At 71.0% G+C, this 17,034-nt stretch overlaps 4 protein-coding genes across 5 annotated transcripts in view; 3 read left to right on the forward strand and 1 right to left on the reverse strand.

The window, feature by feature from the left end:
- Positions 1–242: 242 nt before the first annotated feature.
- Positions 243–4,184, forward strand: CNPY2 (canopy FGF signaling regulator 2). Of its 2 annotated transcripts, none has more exons than XM_055696851.1 (6): positions 243–468; positions 1,429–1,553; positions 1,868–1,983; positions 2,290–2,487; positions 2,742–2,838; positions 3,640–4,184. In XM_055696851.1, the coding sequence occupies exons 2-6, from the start codon at positions 1,454–1,456 to the stop codon at positions 3,681–3,683; spliced, it is 555 nt and encodes a 184-aa protein (XP_055552826.1). In that variant the 5' UTR covers positions 243–468; positions 1,429–1,453; the 3' UTR covers positions 3,684–4,184. The 2 variants fall into 2 exon arrangements, with proteins under 2 accessions (XP_055552826.1, XP_055552827.1); XM_055696852.1 differs by lacking the exon at positions 243–468 and adding an exon at positions 484–506.
- Positions 4,185–4,727: 543 nt separating this feature from the next.
- Positions 4,728–10,629, forward strand: CS (citrate synthase). The gene is made up of 11 exons (XM_055696715.1): positions 4,728–5,171; positions 7,496–7,543; positions 7,646–7,753; positions 7,840–7,905; positions 7,989–8,120; positions 8,205–8,393; positions 8,549–8,748; positions 9,003–9,132; positions 9,222–9,323; positions 9,412–9,621; positions 9,741–10,629. Exons 1-11 carry the CDS (start codon positions 4,743–4,745, stop codon positions 9,909–9,911), a joined length of 1,785 nt encoding a protein of 594 aa, XP_055552690.1. The 5' UTR covers positions 4,728–4,742; the 3' UTR covers positions 9,912–10,629.
- Positions 10,598–15,058, reverse strand: COQ10A (coenzyme Q10A). Its single transcript, XM_055696837.1, has 5 exons — positions 14,900–15,058; positions 12,699–12,842; positions 12,427–12,619; positions 12,245–12,346; positions 10,598–12,129 (listed from the first exon to the last, which is right to left on the reverse strand). Exons 1-5 carry the CDS (start codon positions 14,977–14,979, stop codon positions 11,962–11,964), a joined length of 687 nt encoding a protein of 228 aa, XP_055552812.1. The 5' UTR covers positions 14,980–15,058; the 3' UTR covers positions 10,598–11,961.
- Positions 15,059–16,589: 1,531 nt separating this feature from the next.
- The window catches only part of ANKRD52 (ankyrin repeat domain 52), a 28,140-nt gene continuing 27,695 nt past the window's right edge, over positions 16,590–17,034 (forward strand). The window contains exon 1 of the mRNA XM_055696620.1: positions 16,590–16,716. Within this exon, the coding sequence (XP_055552595.1) occupies positions 16,690–16,716 (27 nt within the window). The 5' untranslated portion in view covers positions 16,590–16,689. The remainder of the gene's footprint in view (positions 16,717–17,034) is intronic.

Consider the following 17,034-nt stretch of genomic DNA (forward strand, 5'->3'; position numbering starts at 1 on the left):
GAGTGGAGCCGGGAGGCACCGGGGCCCGAGCGGGGCCGGCACGGGGAGCTGGGACGCGGCGGCACTGGGAACGGAGCTGGGAGAGGGGACGCGGCGGGGAGGCACCGGGGCCCGAGCGAGGCCGGCACCGGGGGCGGGGCGGAGGGGGCGGAGTCACGCCAGGCCCCGCCCCCCCCGGGGCCGAGCGCCACGCGGCCCGGGCCCTGGCGGCGCCGGGGCCCTCCGCGCTCTCCCCGGGCTGCCCGTAGCGCTGCCTGCGCGCAGGGCGGCCCCGCCGCCGGCCAAGGAGCGACCCGGCCGGTCCCACCGGCTCTGCCGCCCCGCCCGGGCCCGCCGCTGCCCTCCATGAGCGGCCTTGCCCCGCGGCGGGCCGGGCCGAGCGGCGCGGCGGGCCGGGCGGTGCCGCGGGCAGCCCGGGGGCAGCCGGCCCGGGCGGGGGGCGGCGGAGCGGGACGGGAGCGCGGCGCGGTACGGGGGGCTCGTCTGGGCCCGCGGCTCTGGGCACGGTCCGGCGGGGCGGGGGGTCCGCGGGGGCTCCGAGCGCCGGCCTGGAGGGGACTGGGCTCTGTGAGGGCATCTGGGTTCAAGTCTGTACGGGAGGGGGCTCTATAGGGGTCTCTGGGCTCGACCTTATAGGGGAGGGGGCTCTATAGGGGTCTCTGGGCTCGAGCCTATAGGGGAGGGGGCTCTATAGGGGTCTCTGGGCTCGAGCCTATAGGGAAGGGGGCTCTGTAAGGGACTCTGGGTTCGAGCCTGTACGGGAGGGGGTTCTATAGGGGACTCTGGGCTTGACCCTATAGGTGAGAGTGCTCTGTAGGGGATTTTAGGCTCAAGCCTATAGGGGAGGGGGCTCTAGGCGTGATGCTGTAAGGGAAGGGACTCTGTAGGGGTCTCTGGGCTCAAGTCTATAAGGGATTCGGGGCTCGACCTTATAGGGGAGGGGGCTCTACAGGGGACTCTGGGCTTGACCCTACAGAGGAGGGAACTCCGTAGGGGACTCAGAGCTCAAGTCCATAGGGGAAGGGGTCTCTGGGCTCGAGCCTATAGGGGAGGGGGCTCTAGGCTCAGCTCTATAGGTGAGGGGACTCTAGAGGTCTCTGCGCTCAAGCCTCTATGGGAGGGGGCTCTGTAGGGGATTCTGGGGTCGACCTTATAGGGGAGGGGGTTCTATAGGGGACTCCGGGCTGAAGTCTATAGGGGAGGGGGCTCTGGGCTCAAGCCTATAGGGCAGGGTCCCTGTGGTGCCCAGGGGCACAGACGGGCCCTGCAGAGGGGGGGGGCTTCGGGAAGGGGAGTGCCGTGGACAGAGCCCTGCAGGCAGTGGGGCTGTGTGGGGGACAGGGGCGCTGGGGGGGCCCTGCCGGGTGTGGGCCTCGGGGGAGCCGGGAGGGGGTGGGGGCTGCGGGCTGGAGCTGCCTGTGCCCGCAGGTGACGCAGCAGCGGAGCCGTGAGGATGAGGGGCCGGATCCCGCCCGCGCTCTGCCTGGCCGTGGCCCTGGCTGCGCTGCTGCCCGCCGCCTGCGCCCGCCGGAGCCAGGACCTGCACTGCGGAGGTGTGGGGGGCTGGGGCAGGGCAGCGGGGCTGGGGCAGGACAGGATGGGACAGTGCGGGCCTGGGGCGGCTGGTGGGACCCCCTTGTCCTGTGGTGGCTGCTGCCTGTCCGCGTTCACCCTGCTCGGATGGGCAAACACTCCCGAAGGGCCCTGGGGACCTGCTCCCCACAGACACGCCGTCTCCATTGGCCAGCAGCACCAGTTACACCGGTTCCTCCCAGCGGCTTTGGGTAGCCGCAGGTGTGTCAGTACCAGGGGCTGAGGCAGATGGATGCTGTTAGCTCCGGGCCGCTGACGCCTGCGTCCACTGCAGCGTGTCGGGCACTGGTGGATGAGCTGGAGTGGGAGATCGCCCAGGTCGACCCCAGGAAAACCATCCAGATGGGCTCGTTCCGGATCAACCCTGACGGCAGCCAGTCGGTTGTGGAGGTGAGAAGTCTGCCAGTGGGACGGGCCCGCGGTGCCGGGTGAGCGGGTGAAGGCTGCGGTGGAGTGGGGCAGCGGCCGCGTGTCAAAGGCCAGGGGAGACGAGAGGGCTCAGAGCCGCATCGGGTGGATGGGCCCCAATTCCCGTTCCTCAGCTGCTCATCTCCAGCGCGGCCCCAGAGCATCCATGGGGATGTCTGACCCTTTCTTGGTGCTCCCCAGCTCCCGGGGAAAGGTGCTGGTCCAGTGTTCCCATTCCGCTGTCACGCTCGAAGGCCTGACCCCGCTGTTCTCTCGCTCCTGCCACAGGTGCCCTACGCCCGGTCGGAGGCACATCTGACAGAGCTGCTGGAGCGGGTGTGCGAGAAGATGAAGGAATATGGGGAAAAAGTGGATCCATCCACGCACCGGAAGAGCTACGTCCGGGTGATCTCCCACGACGGGACCAAGATGGACCTCTCCGGGGTCAAAATCGATGGAGACGTGGCTTCCAGCCTGAAGTTTGCGGTGTGTGCAGGGCCTGGGTTCTCATGGCGTCTGTTGAGGCTCGGCAGAGGTTTTGGGTGGTGGGACCTGCTGTGTTGGGCAGCCGTGGCCCTTCTAGGGCTGAGCTGGTCCCACCGGCAGCTCCCAGCTGCTTCCCCTTGTCCTTCCTGGGGCTGGAGGGAAGGAACCTGCTCCCGGGCTGGGGGGGGGGCCTGGCTCTGGGCTCCCCCGGGTGCTGGTGGTGCTGGCTGATCCCCCAGTGGCTCCCCTTGCAGTGTGAGAGCATTGCCGAGGAGTACGAGGACGAACTCATAGAATTCCTCTCCCACGAGGCCGACAACGTCAAGGACCGGCTCTGCAGCAAGCGGACGGGTGAGCTGGGCTGGGGGGTCCTGGGGAGGGGTATCTCCTGCTGCCCTGGGGGTTCACAGCTGCTCCATCGGTGCTGGAAGAGGAGGAGCTGCTGGCCCAGAGTTGGGGGGATGCTGAGGAGCTGCGGGTGCTCCCCGATGTCCCTTAGCCCCGCGCCAGGGTGCAGCTCCCTGGGCTTGCCCAGCTGCATGTGGCTTTTTTTGGCTGTGCTGCCTGGGGCCGAGCCAGGGCAGCTGCCGTCAGTGCCGGCTGCTCCGGCACAGGGCTCCTGGCTCCTGGCACAGCCAATGGCCGGGCGCCCGCCCTGCGGCATCTCCCTTCCCACAGGGCTATTTCCAGCTCACAAATACCCGGGGTCAGGGCACGGCGCGACCTTTGTGCTTTTCTATTAATGAACGTGGCCACGTAACCTGCGCTGCAGGGTGGGTCCCTTCTGTACCAGGCTCACGCCTTGGGGGAAACGCTCCTTCCCCAGGGAGGGTCTTGGGGGTCTGCCCCTGGGGCTCGGCCGGTACCTCCTGCCTGCCCCAGGCTGGTGGGGGTCTGCCGAGCGGCTGTGGCTGCTGGGCCTGGGGAAACACCGGGCCAGCAGCTCTGTCCCAGCCGCCGCGTTTCTCATTAACTGCAGAACAAAGTGAGGGGGAAGCGCAGGTGTCCCCTGGGCGCGGGGTCACGGCGTGCCTGGCCCCGGTGCACTGCACGTGGCTCATCCCTACGCTGCAGTGGCCAGGGATGAGGGGGAAGGGATGGGTCCCCCGGGGCTCAGCCGCATGCTGAGTGTGTTGCTCTTTGTCACTGCAGACCTGTGTGACCACGCGCTCCACATCCCGCACGATGAGCTGTGACACAGACAACCCTGGCTGCCTCCAGAGGACGGTGCCGACCTGCCCTGGCGGCCTTGTGCGACCAGGATGGTGCCAGGCTCCGTCCAGACGTCCCCTACCTCTCGGTTCACCTCGTCCCCACCAGAACCAGCAGACGTGCTGGGACAGACCGTGGCTCAGCAGCCGGCCTGGTGCTCTTGTCCTATTTATTCACTGTCCGTCCGCTGCAGCTGCGGTGCCGGGGGCACCGGGACACCGGGGGCACCGGGACACCGGGGGCACCGGGACACCGGCCTCGCTTCCCCACAGGGTAGCCACCGGAGCCGGGGCCGGGCCCTCGCTCCTGCTGGGACGATGCAGCGGGCAGGCTGCCAGCCAGGGGACACGGCAGGGGACACCGGGGCTCAGCTGCCCCCACCAGGGTGGGGTGCTCAGGCATCTGGGGCCGGTTGTGGGACCCCCCCCCCCTCGCTGCAGGCAATAAAGGGGCTGTGCGGCAGCTGTGCCGCGGGCCCACCCGAGGGCAGGTCTCGCTCCTGTGTGTGTGGGGCCAGGCACAGGGACAGTGGCACATGGAGATGCCGGTGGCAGCCCCCTCCCCCCACCCTGTGTCCCGGCAACATCTCTGGTGCCACCAGCTCCCTCGTGTGTGGCCTGGCCGGCATCCCCCGGCCCTGGCTCAGCCTCGGGGTGGGCGAGTGTCCTCTGGCAGCCCCCAGTCAGCTGTGTCACCTGGCCCCGGTGGCAGCCACCACGGGGGCACCGTGGGGGTCCTGTCCCCAAGGGTGCTGCCCAGCCCCCACACCACGGCTGTGCCTGGCCCCTGGCACCACCACCCTAGGGCCACCGGGGCAATGCCCCGGGGTCAGCGGGGACGGTCACCCGCGGCCGTACCCCGCCCCCTGACGTCACCACCACAGGGTGACCTCCGGCCCCAGCGGCTGCGTGTGGGATGACGTCATGGGGCCCCGGTGACCTCATAGCACATGGCCGAGTGCCGGTGATGTCACGGGGCTGGGCCGGCATCACAGCCGAGTGACACCAAAGCACCGACGCCGCTCGGGTGGGTGACGCGGCGGCATGACGTCACGCACTGCGGCCGGTGACGTCACGTCAGGGGGCGTGGCCCCCCGCCTCACCCCACCCCACCCCACGATCAGGCGAACGCGGCGGCCACCTATAGCCTGGCCCCCTCTGCCCCGCTGCCTCATTTGCCTAGGGCCGCCCCGCGTCGCACGGCGCAGCCAATCGGAAGCGAGTCGGCCCCGATGGGGCGGGCAAGGGCGGGGCTATGCTAATAACCAGCTCGGCGCCGCGCCCCGCCCCGCCCGCTGCGCTGAGGACCCCCGGCCGCCGCCGCCGCCGCCGCCGCTCGCTCCGGCCCCGCTCCCGCCCGGCCCGGCCCCGCGCCCGCTCCCGCTCCCAGCCCTGCTCCGTCCCGGCCCCGGTGCCGCCATGACGCTCCTCGCCGCCGGCAGCCGAGCGGCCGCGCGCCTCCGCGGGCCCAAGGTGAGGGCGCCCGCCCCGGCCCCGCCGCGCCTTAAAGGGGCGACGCGTCGGGGGGGGGGGAGGGGGGGAGGGGGGAGGGGGGGCGGCTCTTAAAGTGGCGACGCGGCGGGGCGCTGCCTTAAAGGGGCCGCACGGCTGGGGGAGCCCGGGGGGCGCGGGGCCGCGCGCCCGCAGCGGCAGCACGTGGTGGGCACCGGCACCGGCGTCGCCTCCGCCGGCAGCAACCGGAACGGGCGGCGGGTCGAGGGGCGGCCCCGCCGCTGCCGTGTCCGACCCCGGGGGGCGGCCCGGCTGAGCCCCTGGTCCTTTTGGCGGACTGGGGCAGGGGGGCTCTGCTCTGGCTGCAGCCGCTATCCGGGGGTCGCACCCCCACCGCAGCCCCTCGCTGGGGGCTCCCGGCCCCCGCCGCCCATTGTGGGGCTGTGCTGCAGCGCCGGGCCCGGGGGGGGCCACGCCAGCCCCGGGGGCTCCCACCTGGCAGTACCGGCAAGGAGGGGGCGAGGGTCCCCCGCCACCCCCACACCACATCCACCCCGACCATCCCCAGCCAGCCGGTGCCGTAGAGGGCAAAGGGTCACAGCGAGGGGACCCCCATCCAGCCCTGGGGCTGGGGGAGTGGGGATACCGGGGGGCGGGGGCCAAGCACCGGTGCAGGGCTGGGGTGGCCCTGGTCCCGTCCCCCCCCGTTTGCCTTGGCCGCGACCCCGGCGTTTCGTAACAGCCGCTGCAGCATCTCTTATCGACCGGGCGTTATTTTGGGCGTCGGGGCCTGGCCGGGCATGTTGTGCTGCCCCACTTGGCCCTGCTCGCCCGGGGGGGCCACGTCCCCCCCAGCCGGGGCTACCCCCGACCCTGCCCAGCTGCCACCTTCCTCTTCCTCCCCACGGCCTCAGCTGCGGTGGCTGCTCCTCCGCCGAGCCATGGCCGGTGCTGCCGGTGAGCCCCTGCACCCCCAGACCCGGGGCGAGGGGCGGGGGGGGGGTCCGCAGCGGCTGGGGCAGCCCCAGCCCCGGCAGCCGGCGCCCGGTGTCACCGCCAACACGTGTGACCTTGAGCCAGCGGCGCCTCTGTGACAGCCCGGCCCAGCCAGGACGAGCAGTGCGGGTGACACTGGGGGTGGCGGGGACCCCCCCGCCGACGGTGGCAGCCGCCACCTTGACCTTGGTCTTCCCGCTGCCGCCTCCATTGTTCCTGCCGGCATTTTCCATCCCCCTCCGCTGCCGCCTGTTGCGGGGGGACGTGGCACAGTTGTCCGGAGCGGGCGGTGGGCTCCAGCCACGCTCGGGGTCTCAGGATCCCCTTGGCTGGGCTGGGGGCTCTCGGGGTGCTGGGCTGGCCAGGCTCGAGGCTCACTGTGGTGCTGCCCCCCCCTCCCCACCCCACCCCCCCCCCCCCCCGCGTCCCTTCTGGCAGCCAGTGGAAAAAGCGAGTCATGTTCTGCAGGCGCTGCCGCAGCTCCGCACCGGGGGGTGGCCACGGGGCTGGTGTGGATACAGCCCCCCCCCGGGCACCGCAGTGGCCCCGGCACTGGGCAGGTGTCGCAGTGACCCTGGCACCAGGAGGTGTCGCAGTGACCCCGGCACTGGGTAGGGGTCCCATGGTCACCTTTGCCCACCCGTGGTGCCCCTTCGGGTGCTTTGAGTGGGTTTGGGCGCAGGCGAGCCCCGTGTCCCCAGGGTGCTGCCAGGGCCAGTGGGCAGGGACAGGGGATGCTGCCAGCCTCGGGCTTCCCGGCCGCACCAGGGTGTTCCCACTGGCCGGAGTCCCCGTGGGCTGCCACACGTGGGCAAGGAACAAAGATCGGCTTCCCCAGGGCAGGAAAACCGCAGCGGTGCCGGCCTGGCAGGGCGCTGCTGGCAGCACCACTCGCTCGTGCGGCCACTTCCGCGCTCTGCGGAGCAGGAAGCAAAACGCAGCCGCCTTGGCCACCGCTGGCTCTGTGCGGCGCGGCCGTTGGCTCTGCGGTGGGGCCGTGGCCGGTGTTGGGCGTGATGTGAATGAGTGTGATGCAGCACGGCAGCCCTGTGCTGCCCAGCCCGGCTGAACCTGCCTGGCGCTGATCTCTGGCACGCGTGGGCGAGGGAAGCCGCCGCAGCTGCCGAGCGCAGCGTTCGTGTGAGATGGGATCTTCCTGGAGTCACGAGGCAGCTCCAGCCGCAGGAGCTGTGCCACGCTTTGGGGGAGCTGGGGGTGCTCCAGGGCTGGGGGTGCTCCAGGGCTGGGGACTGCTTCTATGGGTACCCCTCCCTAAAGATGGGGCCGCTGGGGCGCACGGTGGGGCTCTCCCCAGGTAACACCGAGTCTGTGTGTCTGCTCTTCCACAGAATGCACTGTGTGTCCTCTTTGCCGCCCGCCATGCCAGCGCCGCCACGGTAAGAGGAGCCCCCGCTGCCGTTACCCCTCTCCGGTGGTGGGGGCACGTGCTTGGCCCTGCCGCAGGTGCCAGGGCTCACCGCCCCCTCCCCTCTTCCCAGAACCTGAAAGATGTCCTTGCCAGCATGATCCCCAAGGAGCAGGCGAAAATCAAGAGCTTCAGGCAGCAGCACGGCAGCACGGCCATCGGGCAGATCACGGTGGACATGGTGAGCGGGGCGACGCTGTGGTCAGGCCACGCCGGGGCTGCCGGCAGTGCCACAGCCGGTAACCGCCTCCCTCCGCCCTTCTGCAGGTGTACGGCGGGATGAGGGGCATGAAGGGGCTCATATACGAGACCTCGGTTCTGGATCCCGATGAGGTAGGGCCTGATCCTGCCCTGCTCAGGCACCTGCCCGGCGTGGGTGATGCCACGGCAGCTGATGCTTGTGCCGGGCTCTTTAGGGCATCCGCTTCCGCGGGTACAGCATCCCCGAGTGCCAGAAGCTGCTGCCCAAAGCTGCGGGGGGAGAGGAACCGCTGCCCGAGGGGCTCTTCTGGCTGCTGGTGACGGGAGACGTGCCCACCCAGGAGCAGGTAACACGCCGGGGCTCTGGTGGAGGTGGGGGGGTGTGCTGCCGGTCCCCTGCCCCGTGGCTCAGCCCCCATGCCCCCCCGCAGGTGAGCTGGCTGTCCCGCGAGTGGGCCCGGCGTGCAGCGCTGCCCTCGCACGTGGTGACCATGCTGGACAACTTCCCCACCAACCTGCACCCCATGTCCCAGCTGAGCGCCGCCATCACCGCGCTCAACAGCGAGAGCAAGTTTGCGCGTGCCTACGCTGAGGGCATCCACCGTGTCAAATACTGGGAGGTACTGGGGGGGAAGGGGCGCGGTGCCGGGGGGGTGCTCAGCCATCCCAACTCGGAGCGTGAGCCTGGGTGTGGGTGCAGGTTTGGGTCTGGGGGGTCAAAGGCTTGTGGCCCCCCGGGGAGAGCAGCCGCGCTGTCTTACCCAGTCTGTCCCAGTTTGTCTACGAGGACGCCATGGACCTGATCGCCAAGCTGCCTTGCGTTGCCGCAAAGATCTACCGCAACTTGTACCGCGAGGGCAGCAGCATCGGGGCCATCGACCCCAACCTCGACTGGTCCCACAACTTTACCAACATGCTGGGCTACACCGACCCCCAGTTCATTGAGCTGATGCGGCTCTACCTCACCATCCACAGGTACGGGGCCGGGAGGAGCAGCCGGAGCAGGTGGGAGCTCAGCACCACTCCCAGCCCCGCGGCCAAGGATGGGACCGGGTCCCGGGACATGCCCGGGCTGCTCCGGGGGCGTCACCGGGAACGCGGCGTGGGGCCACGGGCAGCCCTGGGGTAGGGCTGGGAACATCGTGGCCCCCCGGGGGGTGTCCCCCGTGGCTGTGGGGGCCCTCGGCGGGGGTGGGGGAGGCCTGACGCCCTGCTCCTTGCCCCTGCAGTGACCACGAGGGGGGAAACGTGAGCGCGCACACCAGCCACCTGGTCGGCAGTGCCCTCTCCGACCCGTACCTCGCCTTTGCTGCCGCCATGAATGGGCTGGCTGGGCCCCTGCACGGCCTCGCCAACCAGGTGGGCACCTTGGCGCGGCCGTCTGTCTGTCTGTCTGCCTGTCCGCGTGCCACTGCCCTCACCCCCTGCTCGGCTTGCCGTGCCCGCAGGAGGTGCTGCTCTGGCTGACCAACCTGCAGAAGGAGCTGGGCCAGGAGGTGTCGGATGAGAAGCTGCGGGAATTCATCTGGAACACGCTCAACTCCGGCAGGGTGAGTCTGGCCCTGCCTGGGGGGGGGGACTGCGGCGGGGGGAGGGGGCGTGCCGGCAGCAGGCTCTGACCCCCCCTGATTCTCGCAGGTGGTGCCAGGGTATGGGCACGCGGTGCTGCGGAAGACGGACCCCCGCTACACCTGCCAGCGGGAGTTCGCCCTCAAGCACCTGCCCAAGGACCCCATGTTCAAGCTGGTGGCTCAGCTCTACAAGATCGTCCCCAACGTGCTGCTGGAGCAGGGCAAGGCCAAGAACCCCTGGCCCAACGTGGACGCCCACAGCGGGGTGCTGCTGCAGGTGAGCCCGGGGGTCCCCGTCCCAGCCCCGCTCCCCAGGGGGGGGTGCAGAGGGCTCCGGGGTGCCCCCTCCTGCCAGGCTGCCCTGCCCTAACGCCCCCCCCCCCCCCCTCCCTGCAGTACTATGGGATGAAGGAGATGAACTACTACACGGTGCTCTTCGGGGTCTCGCGGGCCCTGGGCGTCCTCTCGCAGCTGATCTGGAGCCGGGCGCTGGGCTTCCCCCTGGAGAGACCCAAGTCCATGAGCACAAAGGGCCTCATGCAGCTCGTGGGCTACAAATCTGGGTAAAGAAGGGATGGGGAGGGAGCCGTGGCTGGCTGCTCCCCAGGGAACGCTGCGCTGCTGCGCCGGGCCCCGGACGGACTCGGCACTGAACCCCCCTCGGGCACCGGCCGTGGGTCTCCTGTGGTGCGAGCGGAGCCCCCCCCCCGCTCCTCTCCCTCCCTGCTGCCCTGGGAGAGGGCAGAGGCAGCCCCGGGGGGGGCGTCCTGCCCCGCGCCCCTGCTCCCTGCCCGCTGTCCCCTCCCCGGAGCTCCCTCTGCTCCCAGCAAAATGGGGAGGGGGGGTGGGGTGGTCCTGCGCCCCCACCCCGTGCCAGCAGCACCACGCACACTGGGAGCCCCCCGGCTCCCCCGCTGCTGGGCTTGGGGGGGGGGGTGGGGTGCCACCAGTGAGGCTGTGGGGGCACAAATCCCCCCGCCCTCCACCACAGCCCCCCACCCCGAGAGGGGTTCAGTCCAGACTCGTGTCCAGGCTCCCCCCCCCCACGGGGCAGCAGGTGAAGAATGAATGTCTCAGCCCCCCCCCCCCACCCCGAGCAGGGAATTGATACACTCCTCCCCAGCCCGCACCCCCGTGTTTGTGTGAACCCCCCCGTGTCCGATGCCCCCGGCAGCTGGAGCTGGGCCCCCCCCCCAGTGCCCAGCCCCGGCCCCTCGCAGGCATCGGGCACTTCTGTACAAACAACGACAAAATGCAAAATAAATGTTTTTATTAACAAACCAGAGCCTCCCTCCCTCCCTCCCAGCAGGTGCAGGACTTTCACCCCCCGGGCTCAGCTTTGCTCCGGTAGGATTTAGGGTGGGGGGCAGGCGACTGTGCCCACCACCCCACCTGGGGGGCTGCCCTGAGGCCCCCGGTCCTGCTCTTGTCTCTGCCGGGGCTGACACGGTGGTGCTTGGCCCCTCGGGACCCCGGCCGCACCAGGCTCAGTGGCTTCTACAGGAACCAGCCTGGTTTGGGGTCTGGGGGGGTCTCGGTGTGCAGCCCCACCCCAGCTCCCCCCTCCCGTGGGTGCTGAATGAGGACCAGGAGGCGGCTCACCCTTGGAAAATGCTCTTTATTGGCCCGTAAAAGCCCTTTCCTCGGGCAGCAAGGCCAGGGTGCCCTTGGCAATGGTGATGGAACAGTGCAGGGGGACCCTGGGGTGGGGGACTGGCAGCCCAGGGAGCCCCTGCCCCCCCCACAGGTGGCTTTTTGGGCTGGGGGAGCCAGAGGCCTCTACGTCCCCCCACCAAAGGCAGGGAAAGGCAAGCTGGAACCAGAACGCTGGGGGTGGCAGGGGGGCTGTGGGCCGGGGCCGTCCTGGTCCCTGCGGCGCCGGCGCCTTGGCCTGCAGTGGGTCTGCAAGGGGCTGGGGGTGGCGGGGAGGGGGGGCAGCACAAGCTGCCCCATCCCCACCCTGTGCGTGTGACTTGTGCAAACTGTGCGACGTCGGGTCTGGCGGCAGAGCGGGTGCTGCCGGGGGTCCCTCAGCTCCAGTGTCTGGGCAAGGGGTCAGCGGCTGCCGCCCCTACGCCCTTCTCCTTCCCTTTTGTTCCTGGAAGAGCTGGGGGAGCAGGGGGCACTGGCAGCTGCCCCCCCACCCCTGCCCTGGCCGCTCACTGCCTGCCCCTCTTGCGTTCCCAGGCAGGATCGGGCCAGGCTCCCCCCCCAGCGAACACCCACCTTCCTCGGCGGGGCCAGGCACGGCTGGCCCAGGAGCTGCCCCGCCACCGGGACCCTCTGGCCTTGCCGAGGAATTAAAAGGAACAGAACGGGGGAGAGGAAAAAAAAAAAAAGAAAAAAAGAGCTCCCAAGAACTAAAATGAAACTTAAAACCAGTATCAGCTACAAAACCAGGGAGTCCAGCGCTGGGACGCAGCTCCCGCAGCGTCGTGGTGGGGCTGGGGGCTCACGGCAGCCCCCGCGCTCACAGGAGCATTGCTTCTCGCCCCTAGGGCCGGGAGGGAAGTTGAGGCAACGGCAGCAGAGATGCACTCAAATAAATACTCAGGAGGGTGGGCGCAGGGTGGGAAGCCCCGTGGCCCTGGCACAGTCTGCGGTGGCCGGGCTGCCCTCACGTCTGGTGGACCTCGTGGAACATGAGCTCCCGGGGGATGCGGGTCTCGGGACCGAAGTTCTTGGCTGCCCGGCGCTCGAAGGCTGCCACCATCTGCTTGACCACCTCGTCGAAGAAGACGGTGGCCAGCTGGGAGTGCAGCAGGGAGCGAAACTCAAAGGAGATCTGGGGAGGAGAGCGGCTGGCCTGAGGATGGCAGCGCGTGGGCAGGTCTCCGCAGCAGGGGCCGTCTCCCCCATCCTCCCCAGGCGCTTCGCACCCACCCGGAGCTGGGTCTTACCGAGAAATCCACGGTGCTGGTGCGGGGATAGCCGGGGATGCCGGGGCTGAAGCGCCAGTTCGTCTCCAGGTGGTTGAAGAGGCGCCCATCCGTGCAGACAGCCTGGGGAGGGGGAGCAGCCGGTCAGGGGGGCCTGAGGAGCTGGCCAGGATGGTTTCCCACCGCGCCGGAGCCACACTCACCTTGACGAGGTGGGGGCGGACAAGGGTGACGATAGAGGTGTAGCGCTCCACCACGGGCGGGAAGCCCACCTCCAGCTGCGCCTTGACATGACCCGTGCGCTTGGAGACCACCACTGACTTCTTGCACCAAGGCACGAAGTTCTTGTAGTCCTCCACGTTGGCGACCACATCGTACATCTCCTGCATGGAGTACCTGGGGGCAGAGCGGACGCTGCAGCCGGGGCTGTGGGGGCCCTCGCCGCCCGGCTGGACGGGGAAGCCGCCACACCTACCCGATGATGCGCCGCTCCGAGTATTCCTTCCGCTTGTTGGTGAGGTTGAGGAAGGACCGGCTGGGTTGGGCCCGGGGCCCCCACTCAGTGCTGCTCGCTGGCCGGCCAAGCCGGCTGAGCCGGAGGCCGCACAGGGCCGTGTGCCTGCGCAGGAGATGGGCGTTAGCGGAGGAACCGGGACCGTTAGCGGAGGAACTGGGACCGTGCCGGGCAGCGGAGCTGCCAGCGAGCCTCTGGGCCAAGTGGGGCAACCCCCCTGCCCAGGACGGCCACGATGTTGGGCCCCTTCCAGACCTGCCCACGTGCCTCCCGGGATGGGACTCGGCCCCCGGGGGCGCGAGGGGGGATCAGGGCCGAAGCAGGCGCCCACCGCCACTCCCAGCCCTCCCGCCTGGGCCGGTGGGAAGAGGCCGGGGAAGTCCGAGTGCTTGTCCCAGGGCTGCTGCCAAGGCTGTTGTTGCGCAAGAGGAGGAAGGCCGGGGGAAACCTGACCTCAGGGACACCTAATCCAGACCAGCAGTGCGGGGACAACTGCCCGTTACCCCCCGCTGCCGCTCCCCAGCCCCGCACTGGGCTCCGGTGGCAGCACAGAGCCCTGCTCAGCCCAGGGACCTTCTCCCTCCTCCGTGTCCTGCCCCAGCCCCATCTCATTCCTCAGGTGTGGCGCAGACGGTGCCCTTGCTGCCGGTGGGAAGGGACAATGGTGGCCACCTCCTCGAGGAGAAGCCAAGCCCCAAAGGCACAGTAGGGTCCTGGGTGGCGTGTCACCCAGCCCTGGAGCTGCGGCGATGGCAGTGGGGTCCTGCCATGCCGTGGCCATCAGCTCCTCAATTATTATCAGCTCCCTCATAATGGCTTAATTGCACCAGGCCAAGCCCCGGCAGCCAGTCCTCACCAAGAAGCGGGAAGATAACGATGGTGGCTGTAGCCCTGACCACACCAGGGCCAGTGGGGCTCTGGGCTAGGGCTGGCCCCACCAGGATCCCTCCGGTGACAGCCATCACTGGCAGCACTTGGTGCCCACGGGACAGCGCGGGTATTTTTAGATGCGCCTGCACGCAGGTCACAGCAGCTCTCCTCCAGGGCGGGTGGCCGAGGGAGAAAGGTCCCGCTGCTTCTCCCAGGAGAAGGGGACATTCCCGTGCCAAGACTAGTCACCCGGGGCGCTTGGCAGCCCCCAAGCTCCCAGAATAGCCAGGCAGCGCAGCGAGCTGGTCGGTACGTTTGAGTGGCGCCAGCCCAGGTCACAGCCCTTGGCTGCACCGAGCCAGGGGTCCCCCAGCGCACCGGGACCCCACTGACAGCCCCCCCGAGGCCATCGGCCCCCTCCTCGCTCGCACCGCAGCTTGGTGCCGTACGCGTGCCGCAGCGGGTCTCAGTGGAGCTGGCTCCTCAACCAGCGCCACGGCACGATGCTGCAGCTGCTTCCACACCGCGGGCCTGTCCGGTGGTGTGGCTGGTGGCCCGAGGCTCACGAGAGCCGCCCTGTCCGCAGGCGGCCGGTGCCAGCCCCGAGCTGGCAGAGCCCCAGCGGCACTGGCGGCGTGGCCGGGCGCAGAGGTCAGCGCGGTTGGGGACACGGCGGGGTGGCCTCAGGTCTCCTGGGCTGGCCAAAGCGTGACACTGACGTCGCTCCTGACCCACGAGGGAAGCGCTGGCACCTGCCCGGCCCTCGCGGCCCGGGGGGTGGCCCTGGCCCCCATGCGGGGGTTGCCCCAAGGTCAGGCCGCAGCCCCGGGGCTCCTCGGGGCTGTGTGTCCCCCAGCTCCAGCCCGGGGCCGGTGGCCACCGGCACAGCAGTGCCGCCGGGGCCACAACCCACCGTGGCCACGGGCCCCCCTGTCCTGGGTCCCCCCCGTCCCCCCACGACCCCCTGCCCCGGGCAGCCCCTTGGAGGGCACAAGGCCGGGCCCACGGGCCGCTCGCCCCGCGGGGGCCGCCCCCAAGCCTCGCCCGGGTCCCCCCGGCCCCGATCGCCCCTCGGGGCCCGCCCTGCGCCGGCGACCCTGTCCCGGGCCCCTGCCGGAGCCCCCGGGCCTTGTATGACGCCCAGCCCAGCCCCGCGCCGTGCTCCGGGCACGGGCTCCGGCCCCGCTACCCACTGCGGGCCCCCCGGCCCGCTGCCGCCGACCGGGCCCCGCGGCCCTGCCCGGTACCGGTGCCGGCGCCCGGTGCCGCCCCGTGAGGTCGCCGGCGCTCACCTGCCGGGCGGGGCCGCCGCGGCCCGCAGCCGCTGCCGCGCTCCGAGCTGGAAGGCGCCGCGGAGCCGCCGGGCCGCCATGACCGGGGCCGGGACGCGGCTCCGCTGCCCTCACACCGGCGCCGCCGCCGCCGCCGTGACCTCTCACCCCCCCGCGACGTCACCGCGTCGCCATGGCGCCCGCTCGCGTCACGGCCCGGGGGCGGGGCGAGGCGCCTCCCGCGCGGGGCACGACGGGAGCTGTAGTCCGCGCCGCGCGGGGCACGACGGGAAGTGTAGTCCCATTCCGCGGCGCTGCGGCCTCCCCGCGCCCCAGCGGCCTCCCCGGGCCGCTGCCCAACCGAGCCCCCCGCGGCCCTCAGCGCCGGCTCGGAGTCCCCCGCTGGGCTGGGGGGGGCTGGATTCGGGCGTGGGACCCGGCTTTGTGCCGGCAGCCCGACCGGCCGGCCCTGCTGGTTACTGGCCTGTCCAAGCAGCACCCGGTGCCACAGGTCCCTTCTCCCAGGCAGAAATGTCAGCAGCTGCTCGCGGGCTCCCTCATGTCACCTTGGGTTCCCAGTTAGGTAACAGTCGGCTAACGACAGGTCTAAACACATGATAAAAATAGCCCCGGCAGCACCATCCCCAGCGCCTCCTGCTCGGAACATGGCTCGGCTGGGCCAGGGTGGTGCTGCCATGCCTGCCCACATGGTCCCCGGTCAGTATTTTGAGGGATGGGGACCCTGGGTGCTGTGCCCCATCACCCACCCCTCTCCGGGCAGAGGGAGGAGGTGATAAACCAGGAGCTCCCATCTCCACAGGGCCCCACAGCCCAGCATGGCAGGAGGCACCACAGGTTCCTTGATTTAACGCTATTTCCAAGCCAGGGATGGATGCGGGATAGCTGGGCAATGCTCTGTGCCTGCCTGCTGGTGGCAGGGGGCTGGGAGGGACCGTGGGGCCATAAGCAAGTGGGGAACAGCTGAAGTGACAGCCCACTCCTCTAAACTGCCCAGCCTGGTGAGCGGGAAGTGTTTTACTGCATCCCGGGTGCTTGTGAGGGCAGGTGTGGATGGGGCAGCAGGGACACAGGCAGCGCTGCTGGCTGTACGGGCAGGGGGGCTGCAGGTGGGCAGAGATGCCCCCCACCCCAGCACAGCCCGGCGGCGCTCCTGCTGCAGCAGTGAGCCACCCTGCCAGCCCACAGCGACCGGTGTGGCGGAGGGAAGGGGTGACAGGGTGATGCCAGCATACGTCGGTGCAATCGATGCCCTGGTACCAGCTGTAGCCCCCCAAGGGGATGGCTCCAGCCAGCCAGACCCCCCACACCAGGGCAGAGGGGTGGGCATGGCCCCTGCCAGGCCCCCCTCGGCGGTGGCTTGCCCCCAAGACACATTGCGGTCATAGGGGGCTTGCCCACTGCCCCAGCCTCCCTCCCGCCTGGTGTGGAGGCCACAGCCGGGTGTTGGCCCGGGGAAGCAGCCGTGGCCACGGGGAAGATGCTGCTCGCGGGGTCCCGGCCCAGCAGGGGGGACACCCCCCGGGCTGGGGGGTCTCGCGGGGCCCCAAATGCCCTCCCTGAGAACGAGGGGCCCAGGGCCGCCCCCTCGCAGAGGGTCTCGGCGGCCCGACCCCCCCGCGGCTCCGCGGGCCCCGGCGATGGCGGCCGGCGGCGGCGCTGCGGCCCGGCGGTGGCGGCCGCTCCCCGGGCGGTGGGCGGGCCCAGTCGCTCCCCGCCCCGCCAGCCGCCCGAGCGGAGCCGCCGCGGCCGGAGCCCGATGCCGGGAGCTGGGCGCTGAGGGCGGCCCCGAGATGGGGATTCTCAGCATCACGGACCAGGTACCGCCGCCGCGCCCGCCCGCCGCCCCCGCGCCGCGCCCGGCCGCAGCGCCACGCCAGCCCGGGGATGCGCGGCCTAGTGCGTGCCGCCGCCGGGCCCGGCCCTGGCCCCGGCCCGGCCGCCGCCCCAGGCCGCGGCCCCCGGCCCGCCGCGGTGCGGGGCCGCCCTGCCCGCTCCCACCTGCCGCTCGGCCCCGCCGGGCCCCCGCGCCGCCCCACCGCAGCCCCGGCCCGGAGCGGGGCTCGCCGCCCGCCGCGCTCCGCTCCGCCCGCGCCGCCGGGACCCGGGCTGGGCAGCCGGCCCAGCGGGGGCGGGAC

The sequence above is a fragment of the Falco cherrug genome, chromosome 19 (genome assembly GCF_023634085.1).
Source record: "Falco cherrug isolate bFalChe1 chromosome 19, bFalChe1.pri, whole genome shotgun sequence".
In the NCBI taxonomy this organism is placed as follows: Eukaryota; Metazoa; Chordata; class Aves; order Falconiformes; family Falconidae; genus Falco; species Falco cherrug.

Coding starts and splice junctions, on each gene's coding strand:
- CNPY2 (XM_055696851.1), top strand. CDS start 1,454: ATGAGGGGCCGGATCCCGCCCGCGCTCTGCCTGGCCGTGGCCCTGGCT. Junction 2,488..2,741: donor CTTCCAGCCTGAAGTTTGCG/GTGTGTGCAGGG, acceptor CTCCCCTTGCAG/TGTGAGAGCATTGCCGAGGA. Junction 2,839..3,639: donor GCTCTGCAGCAAGCGGACGG/GTGAGCTGGGCT, acceptor TTGTCACTGCAG/ACCTGTGTGACCACGCGCTC.
- CS (XM_055696715.1), top strand. CDS start 4,743: ATGACGTCACGCACTGCGGCCGGTGACGTCACGTCAGGGGGCGTGGCC. Junction 7,544..7,645: donor GCCATGCCAGCGCCGCCACG/GTAAGAGGAGCC, acceptor CCCTCTTCCCAG/AACCTGAAAGATGTCCTTGC. Junction 8,121..8,204: donor ACGTGCCCACCCAGGAGCAG/GTAACACGCCGG, acceptor GCCCCCCCGCAG/GTGAGCTGGCTGTCCCGCGA.
- COQ10A (XM_055696837.1), bottom strand. CDS start 14,979: ATGGCGGCCCGGCGGCTCCGCGGCGCCTTCCAGCTCGGAGCGCGGCAG. Junction 12,843..14,899: donor GCGGCGGCCCCGCCCGGCAG/GTGAGCGCCGGC, acceptor TCTCCTGCGCAG/GCACACGGCCCTGTGCGGCC. Junction 12,130..12,244: donor CCAGCACCGTGGATTTCTCG/GTAAGACCCAGC, acceptor TCTCCTCCCCAG/ATCTCCTTTGAGTTTCGCTC.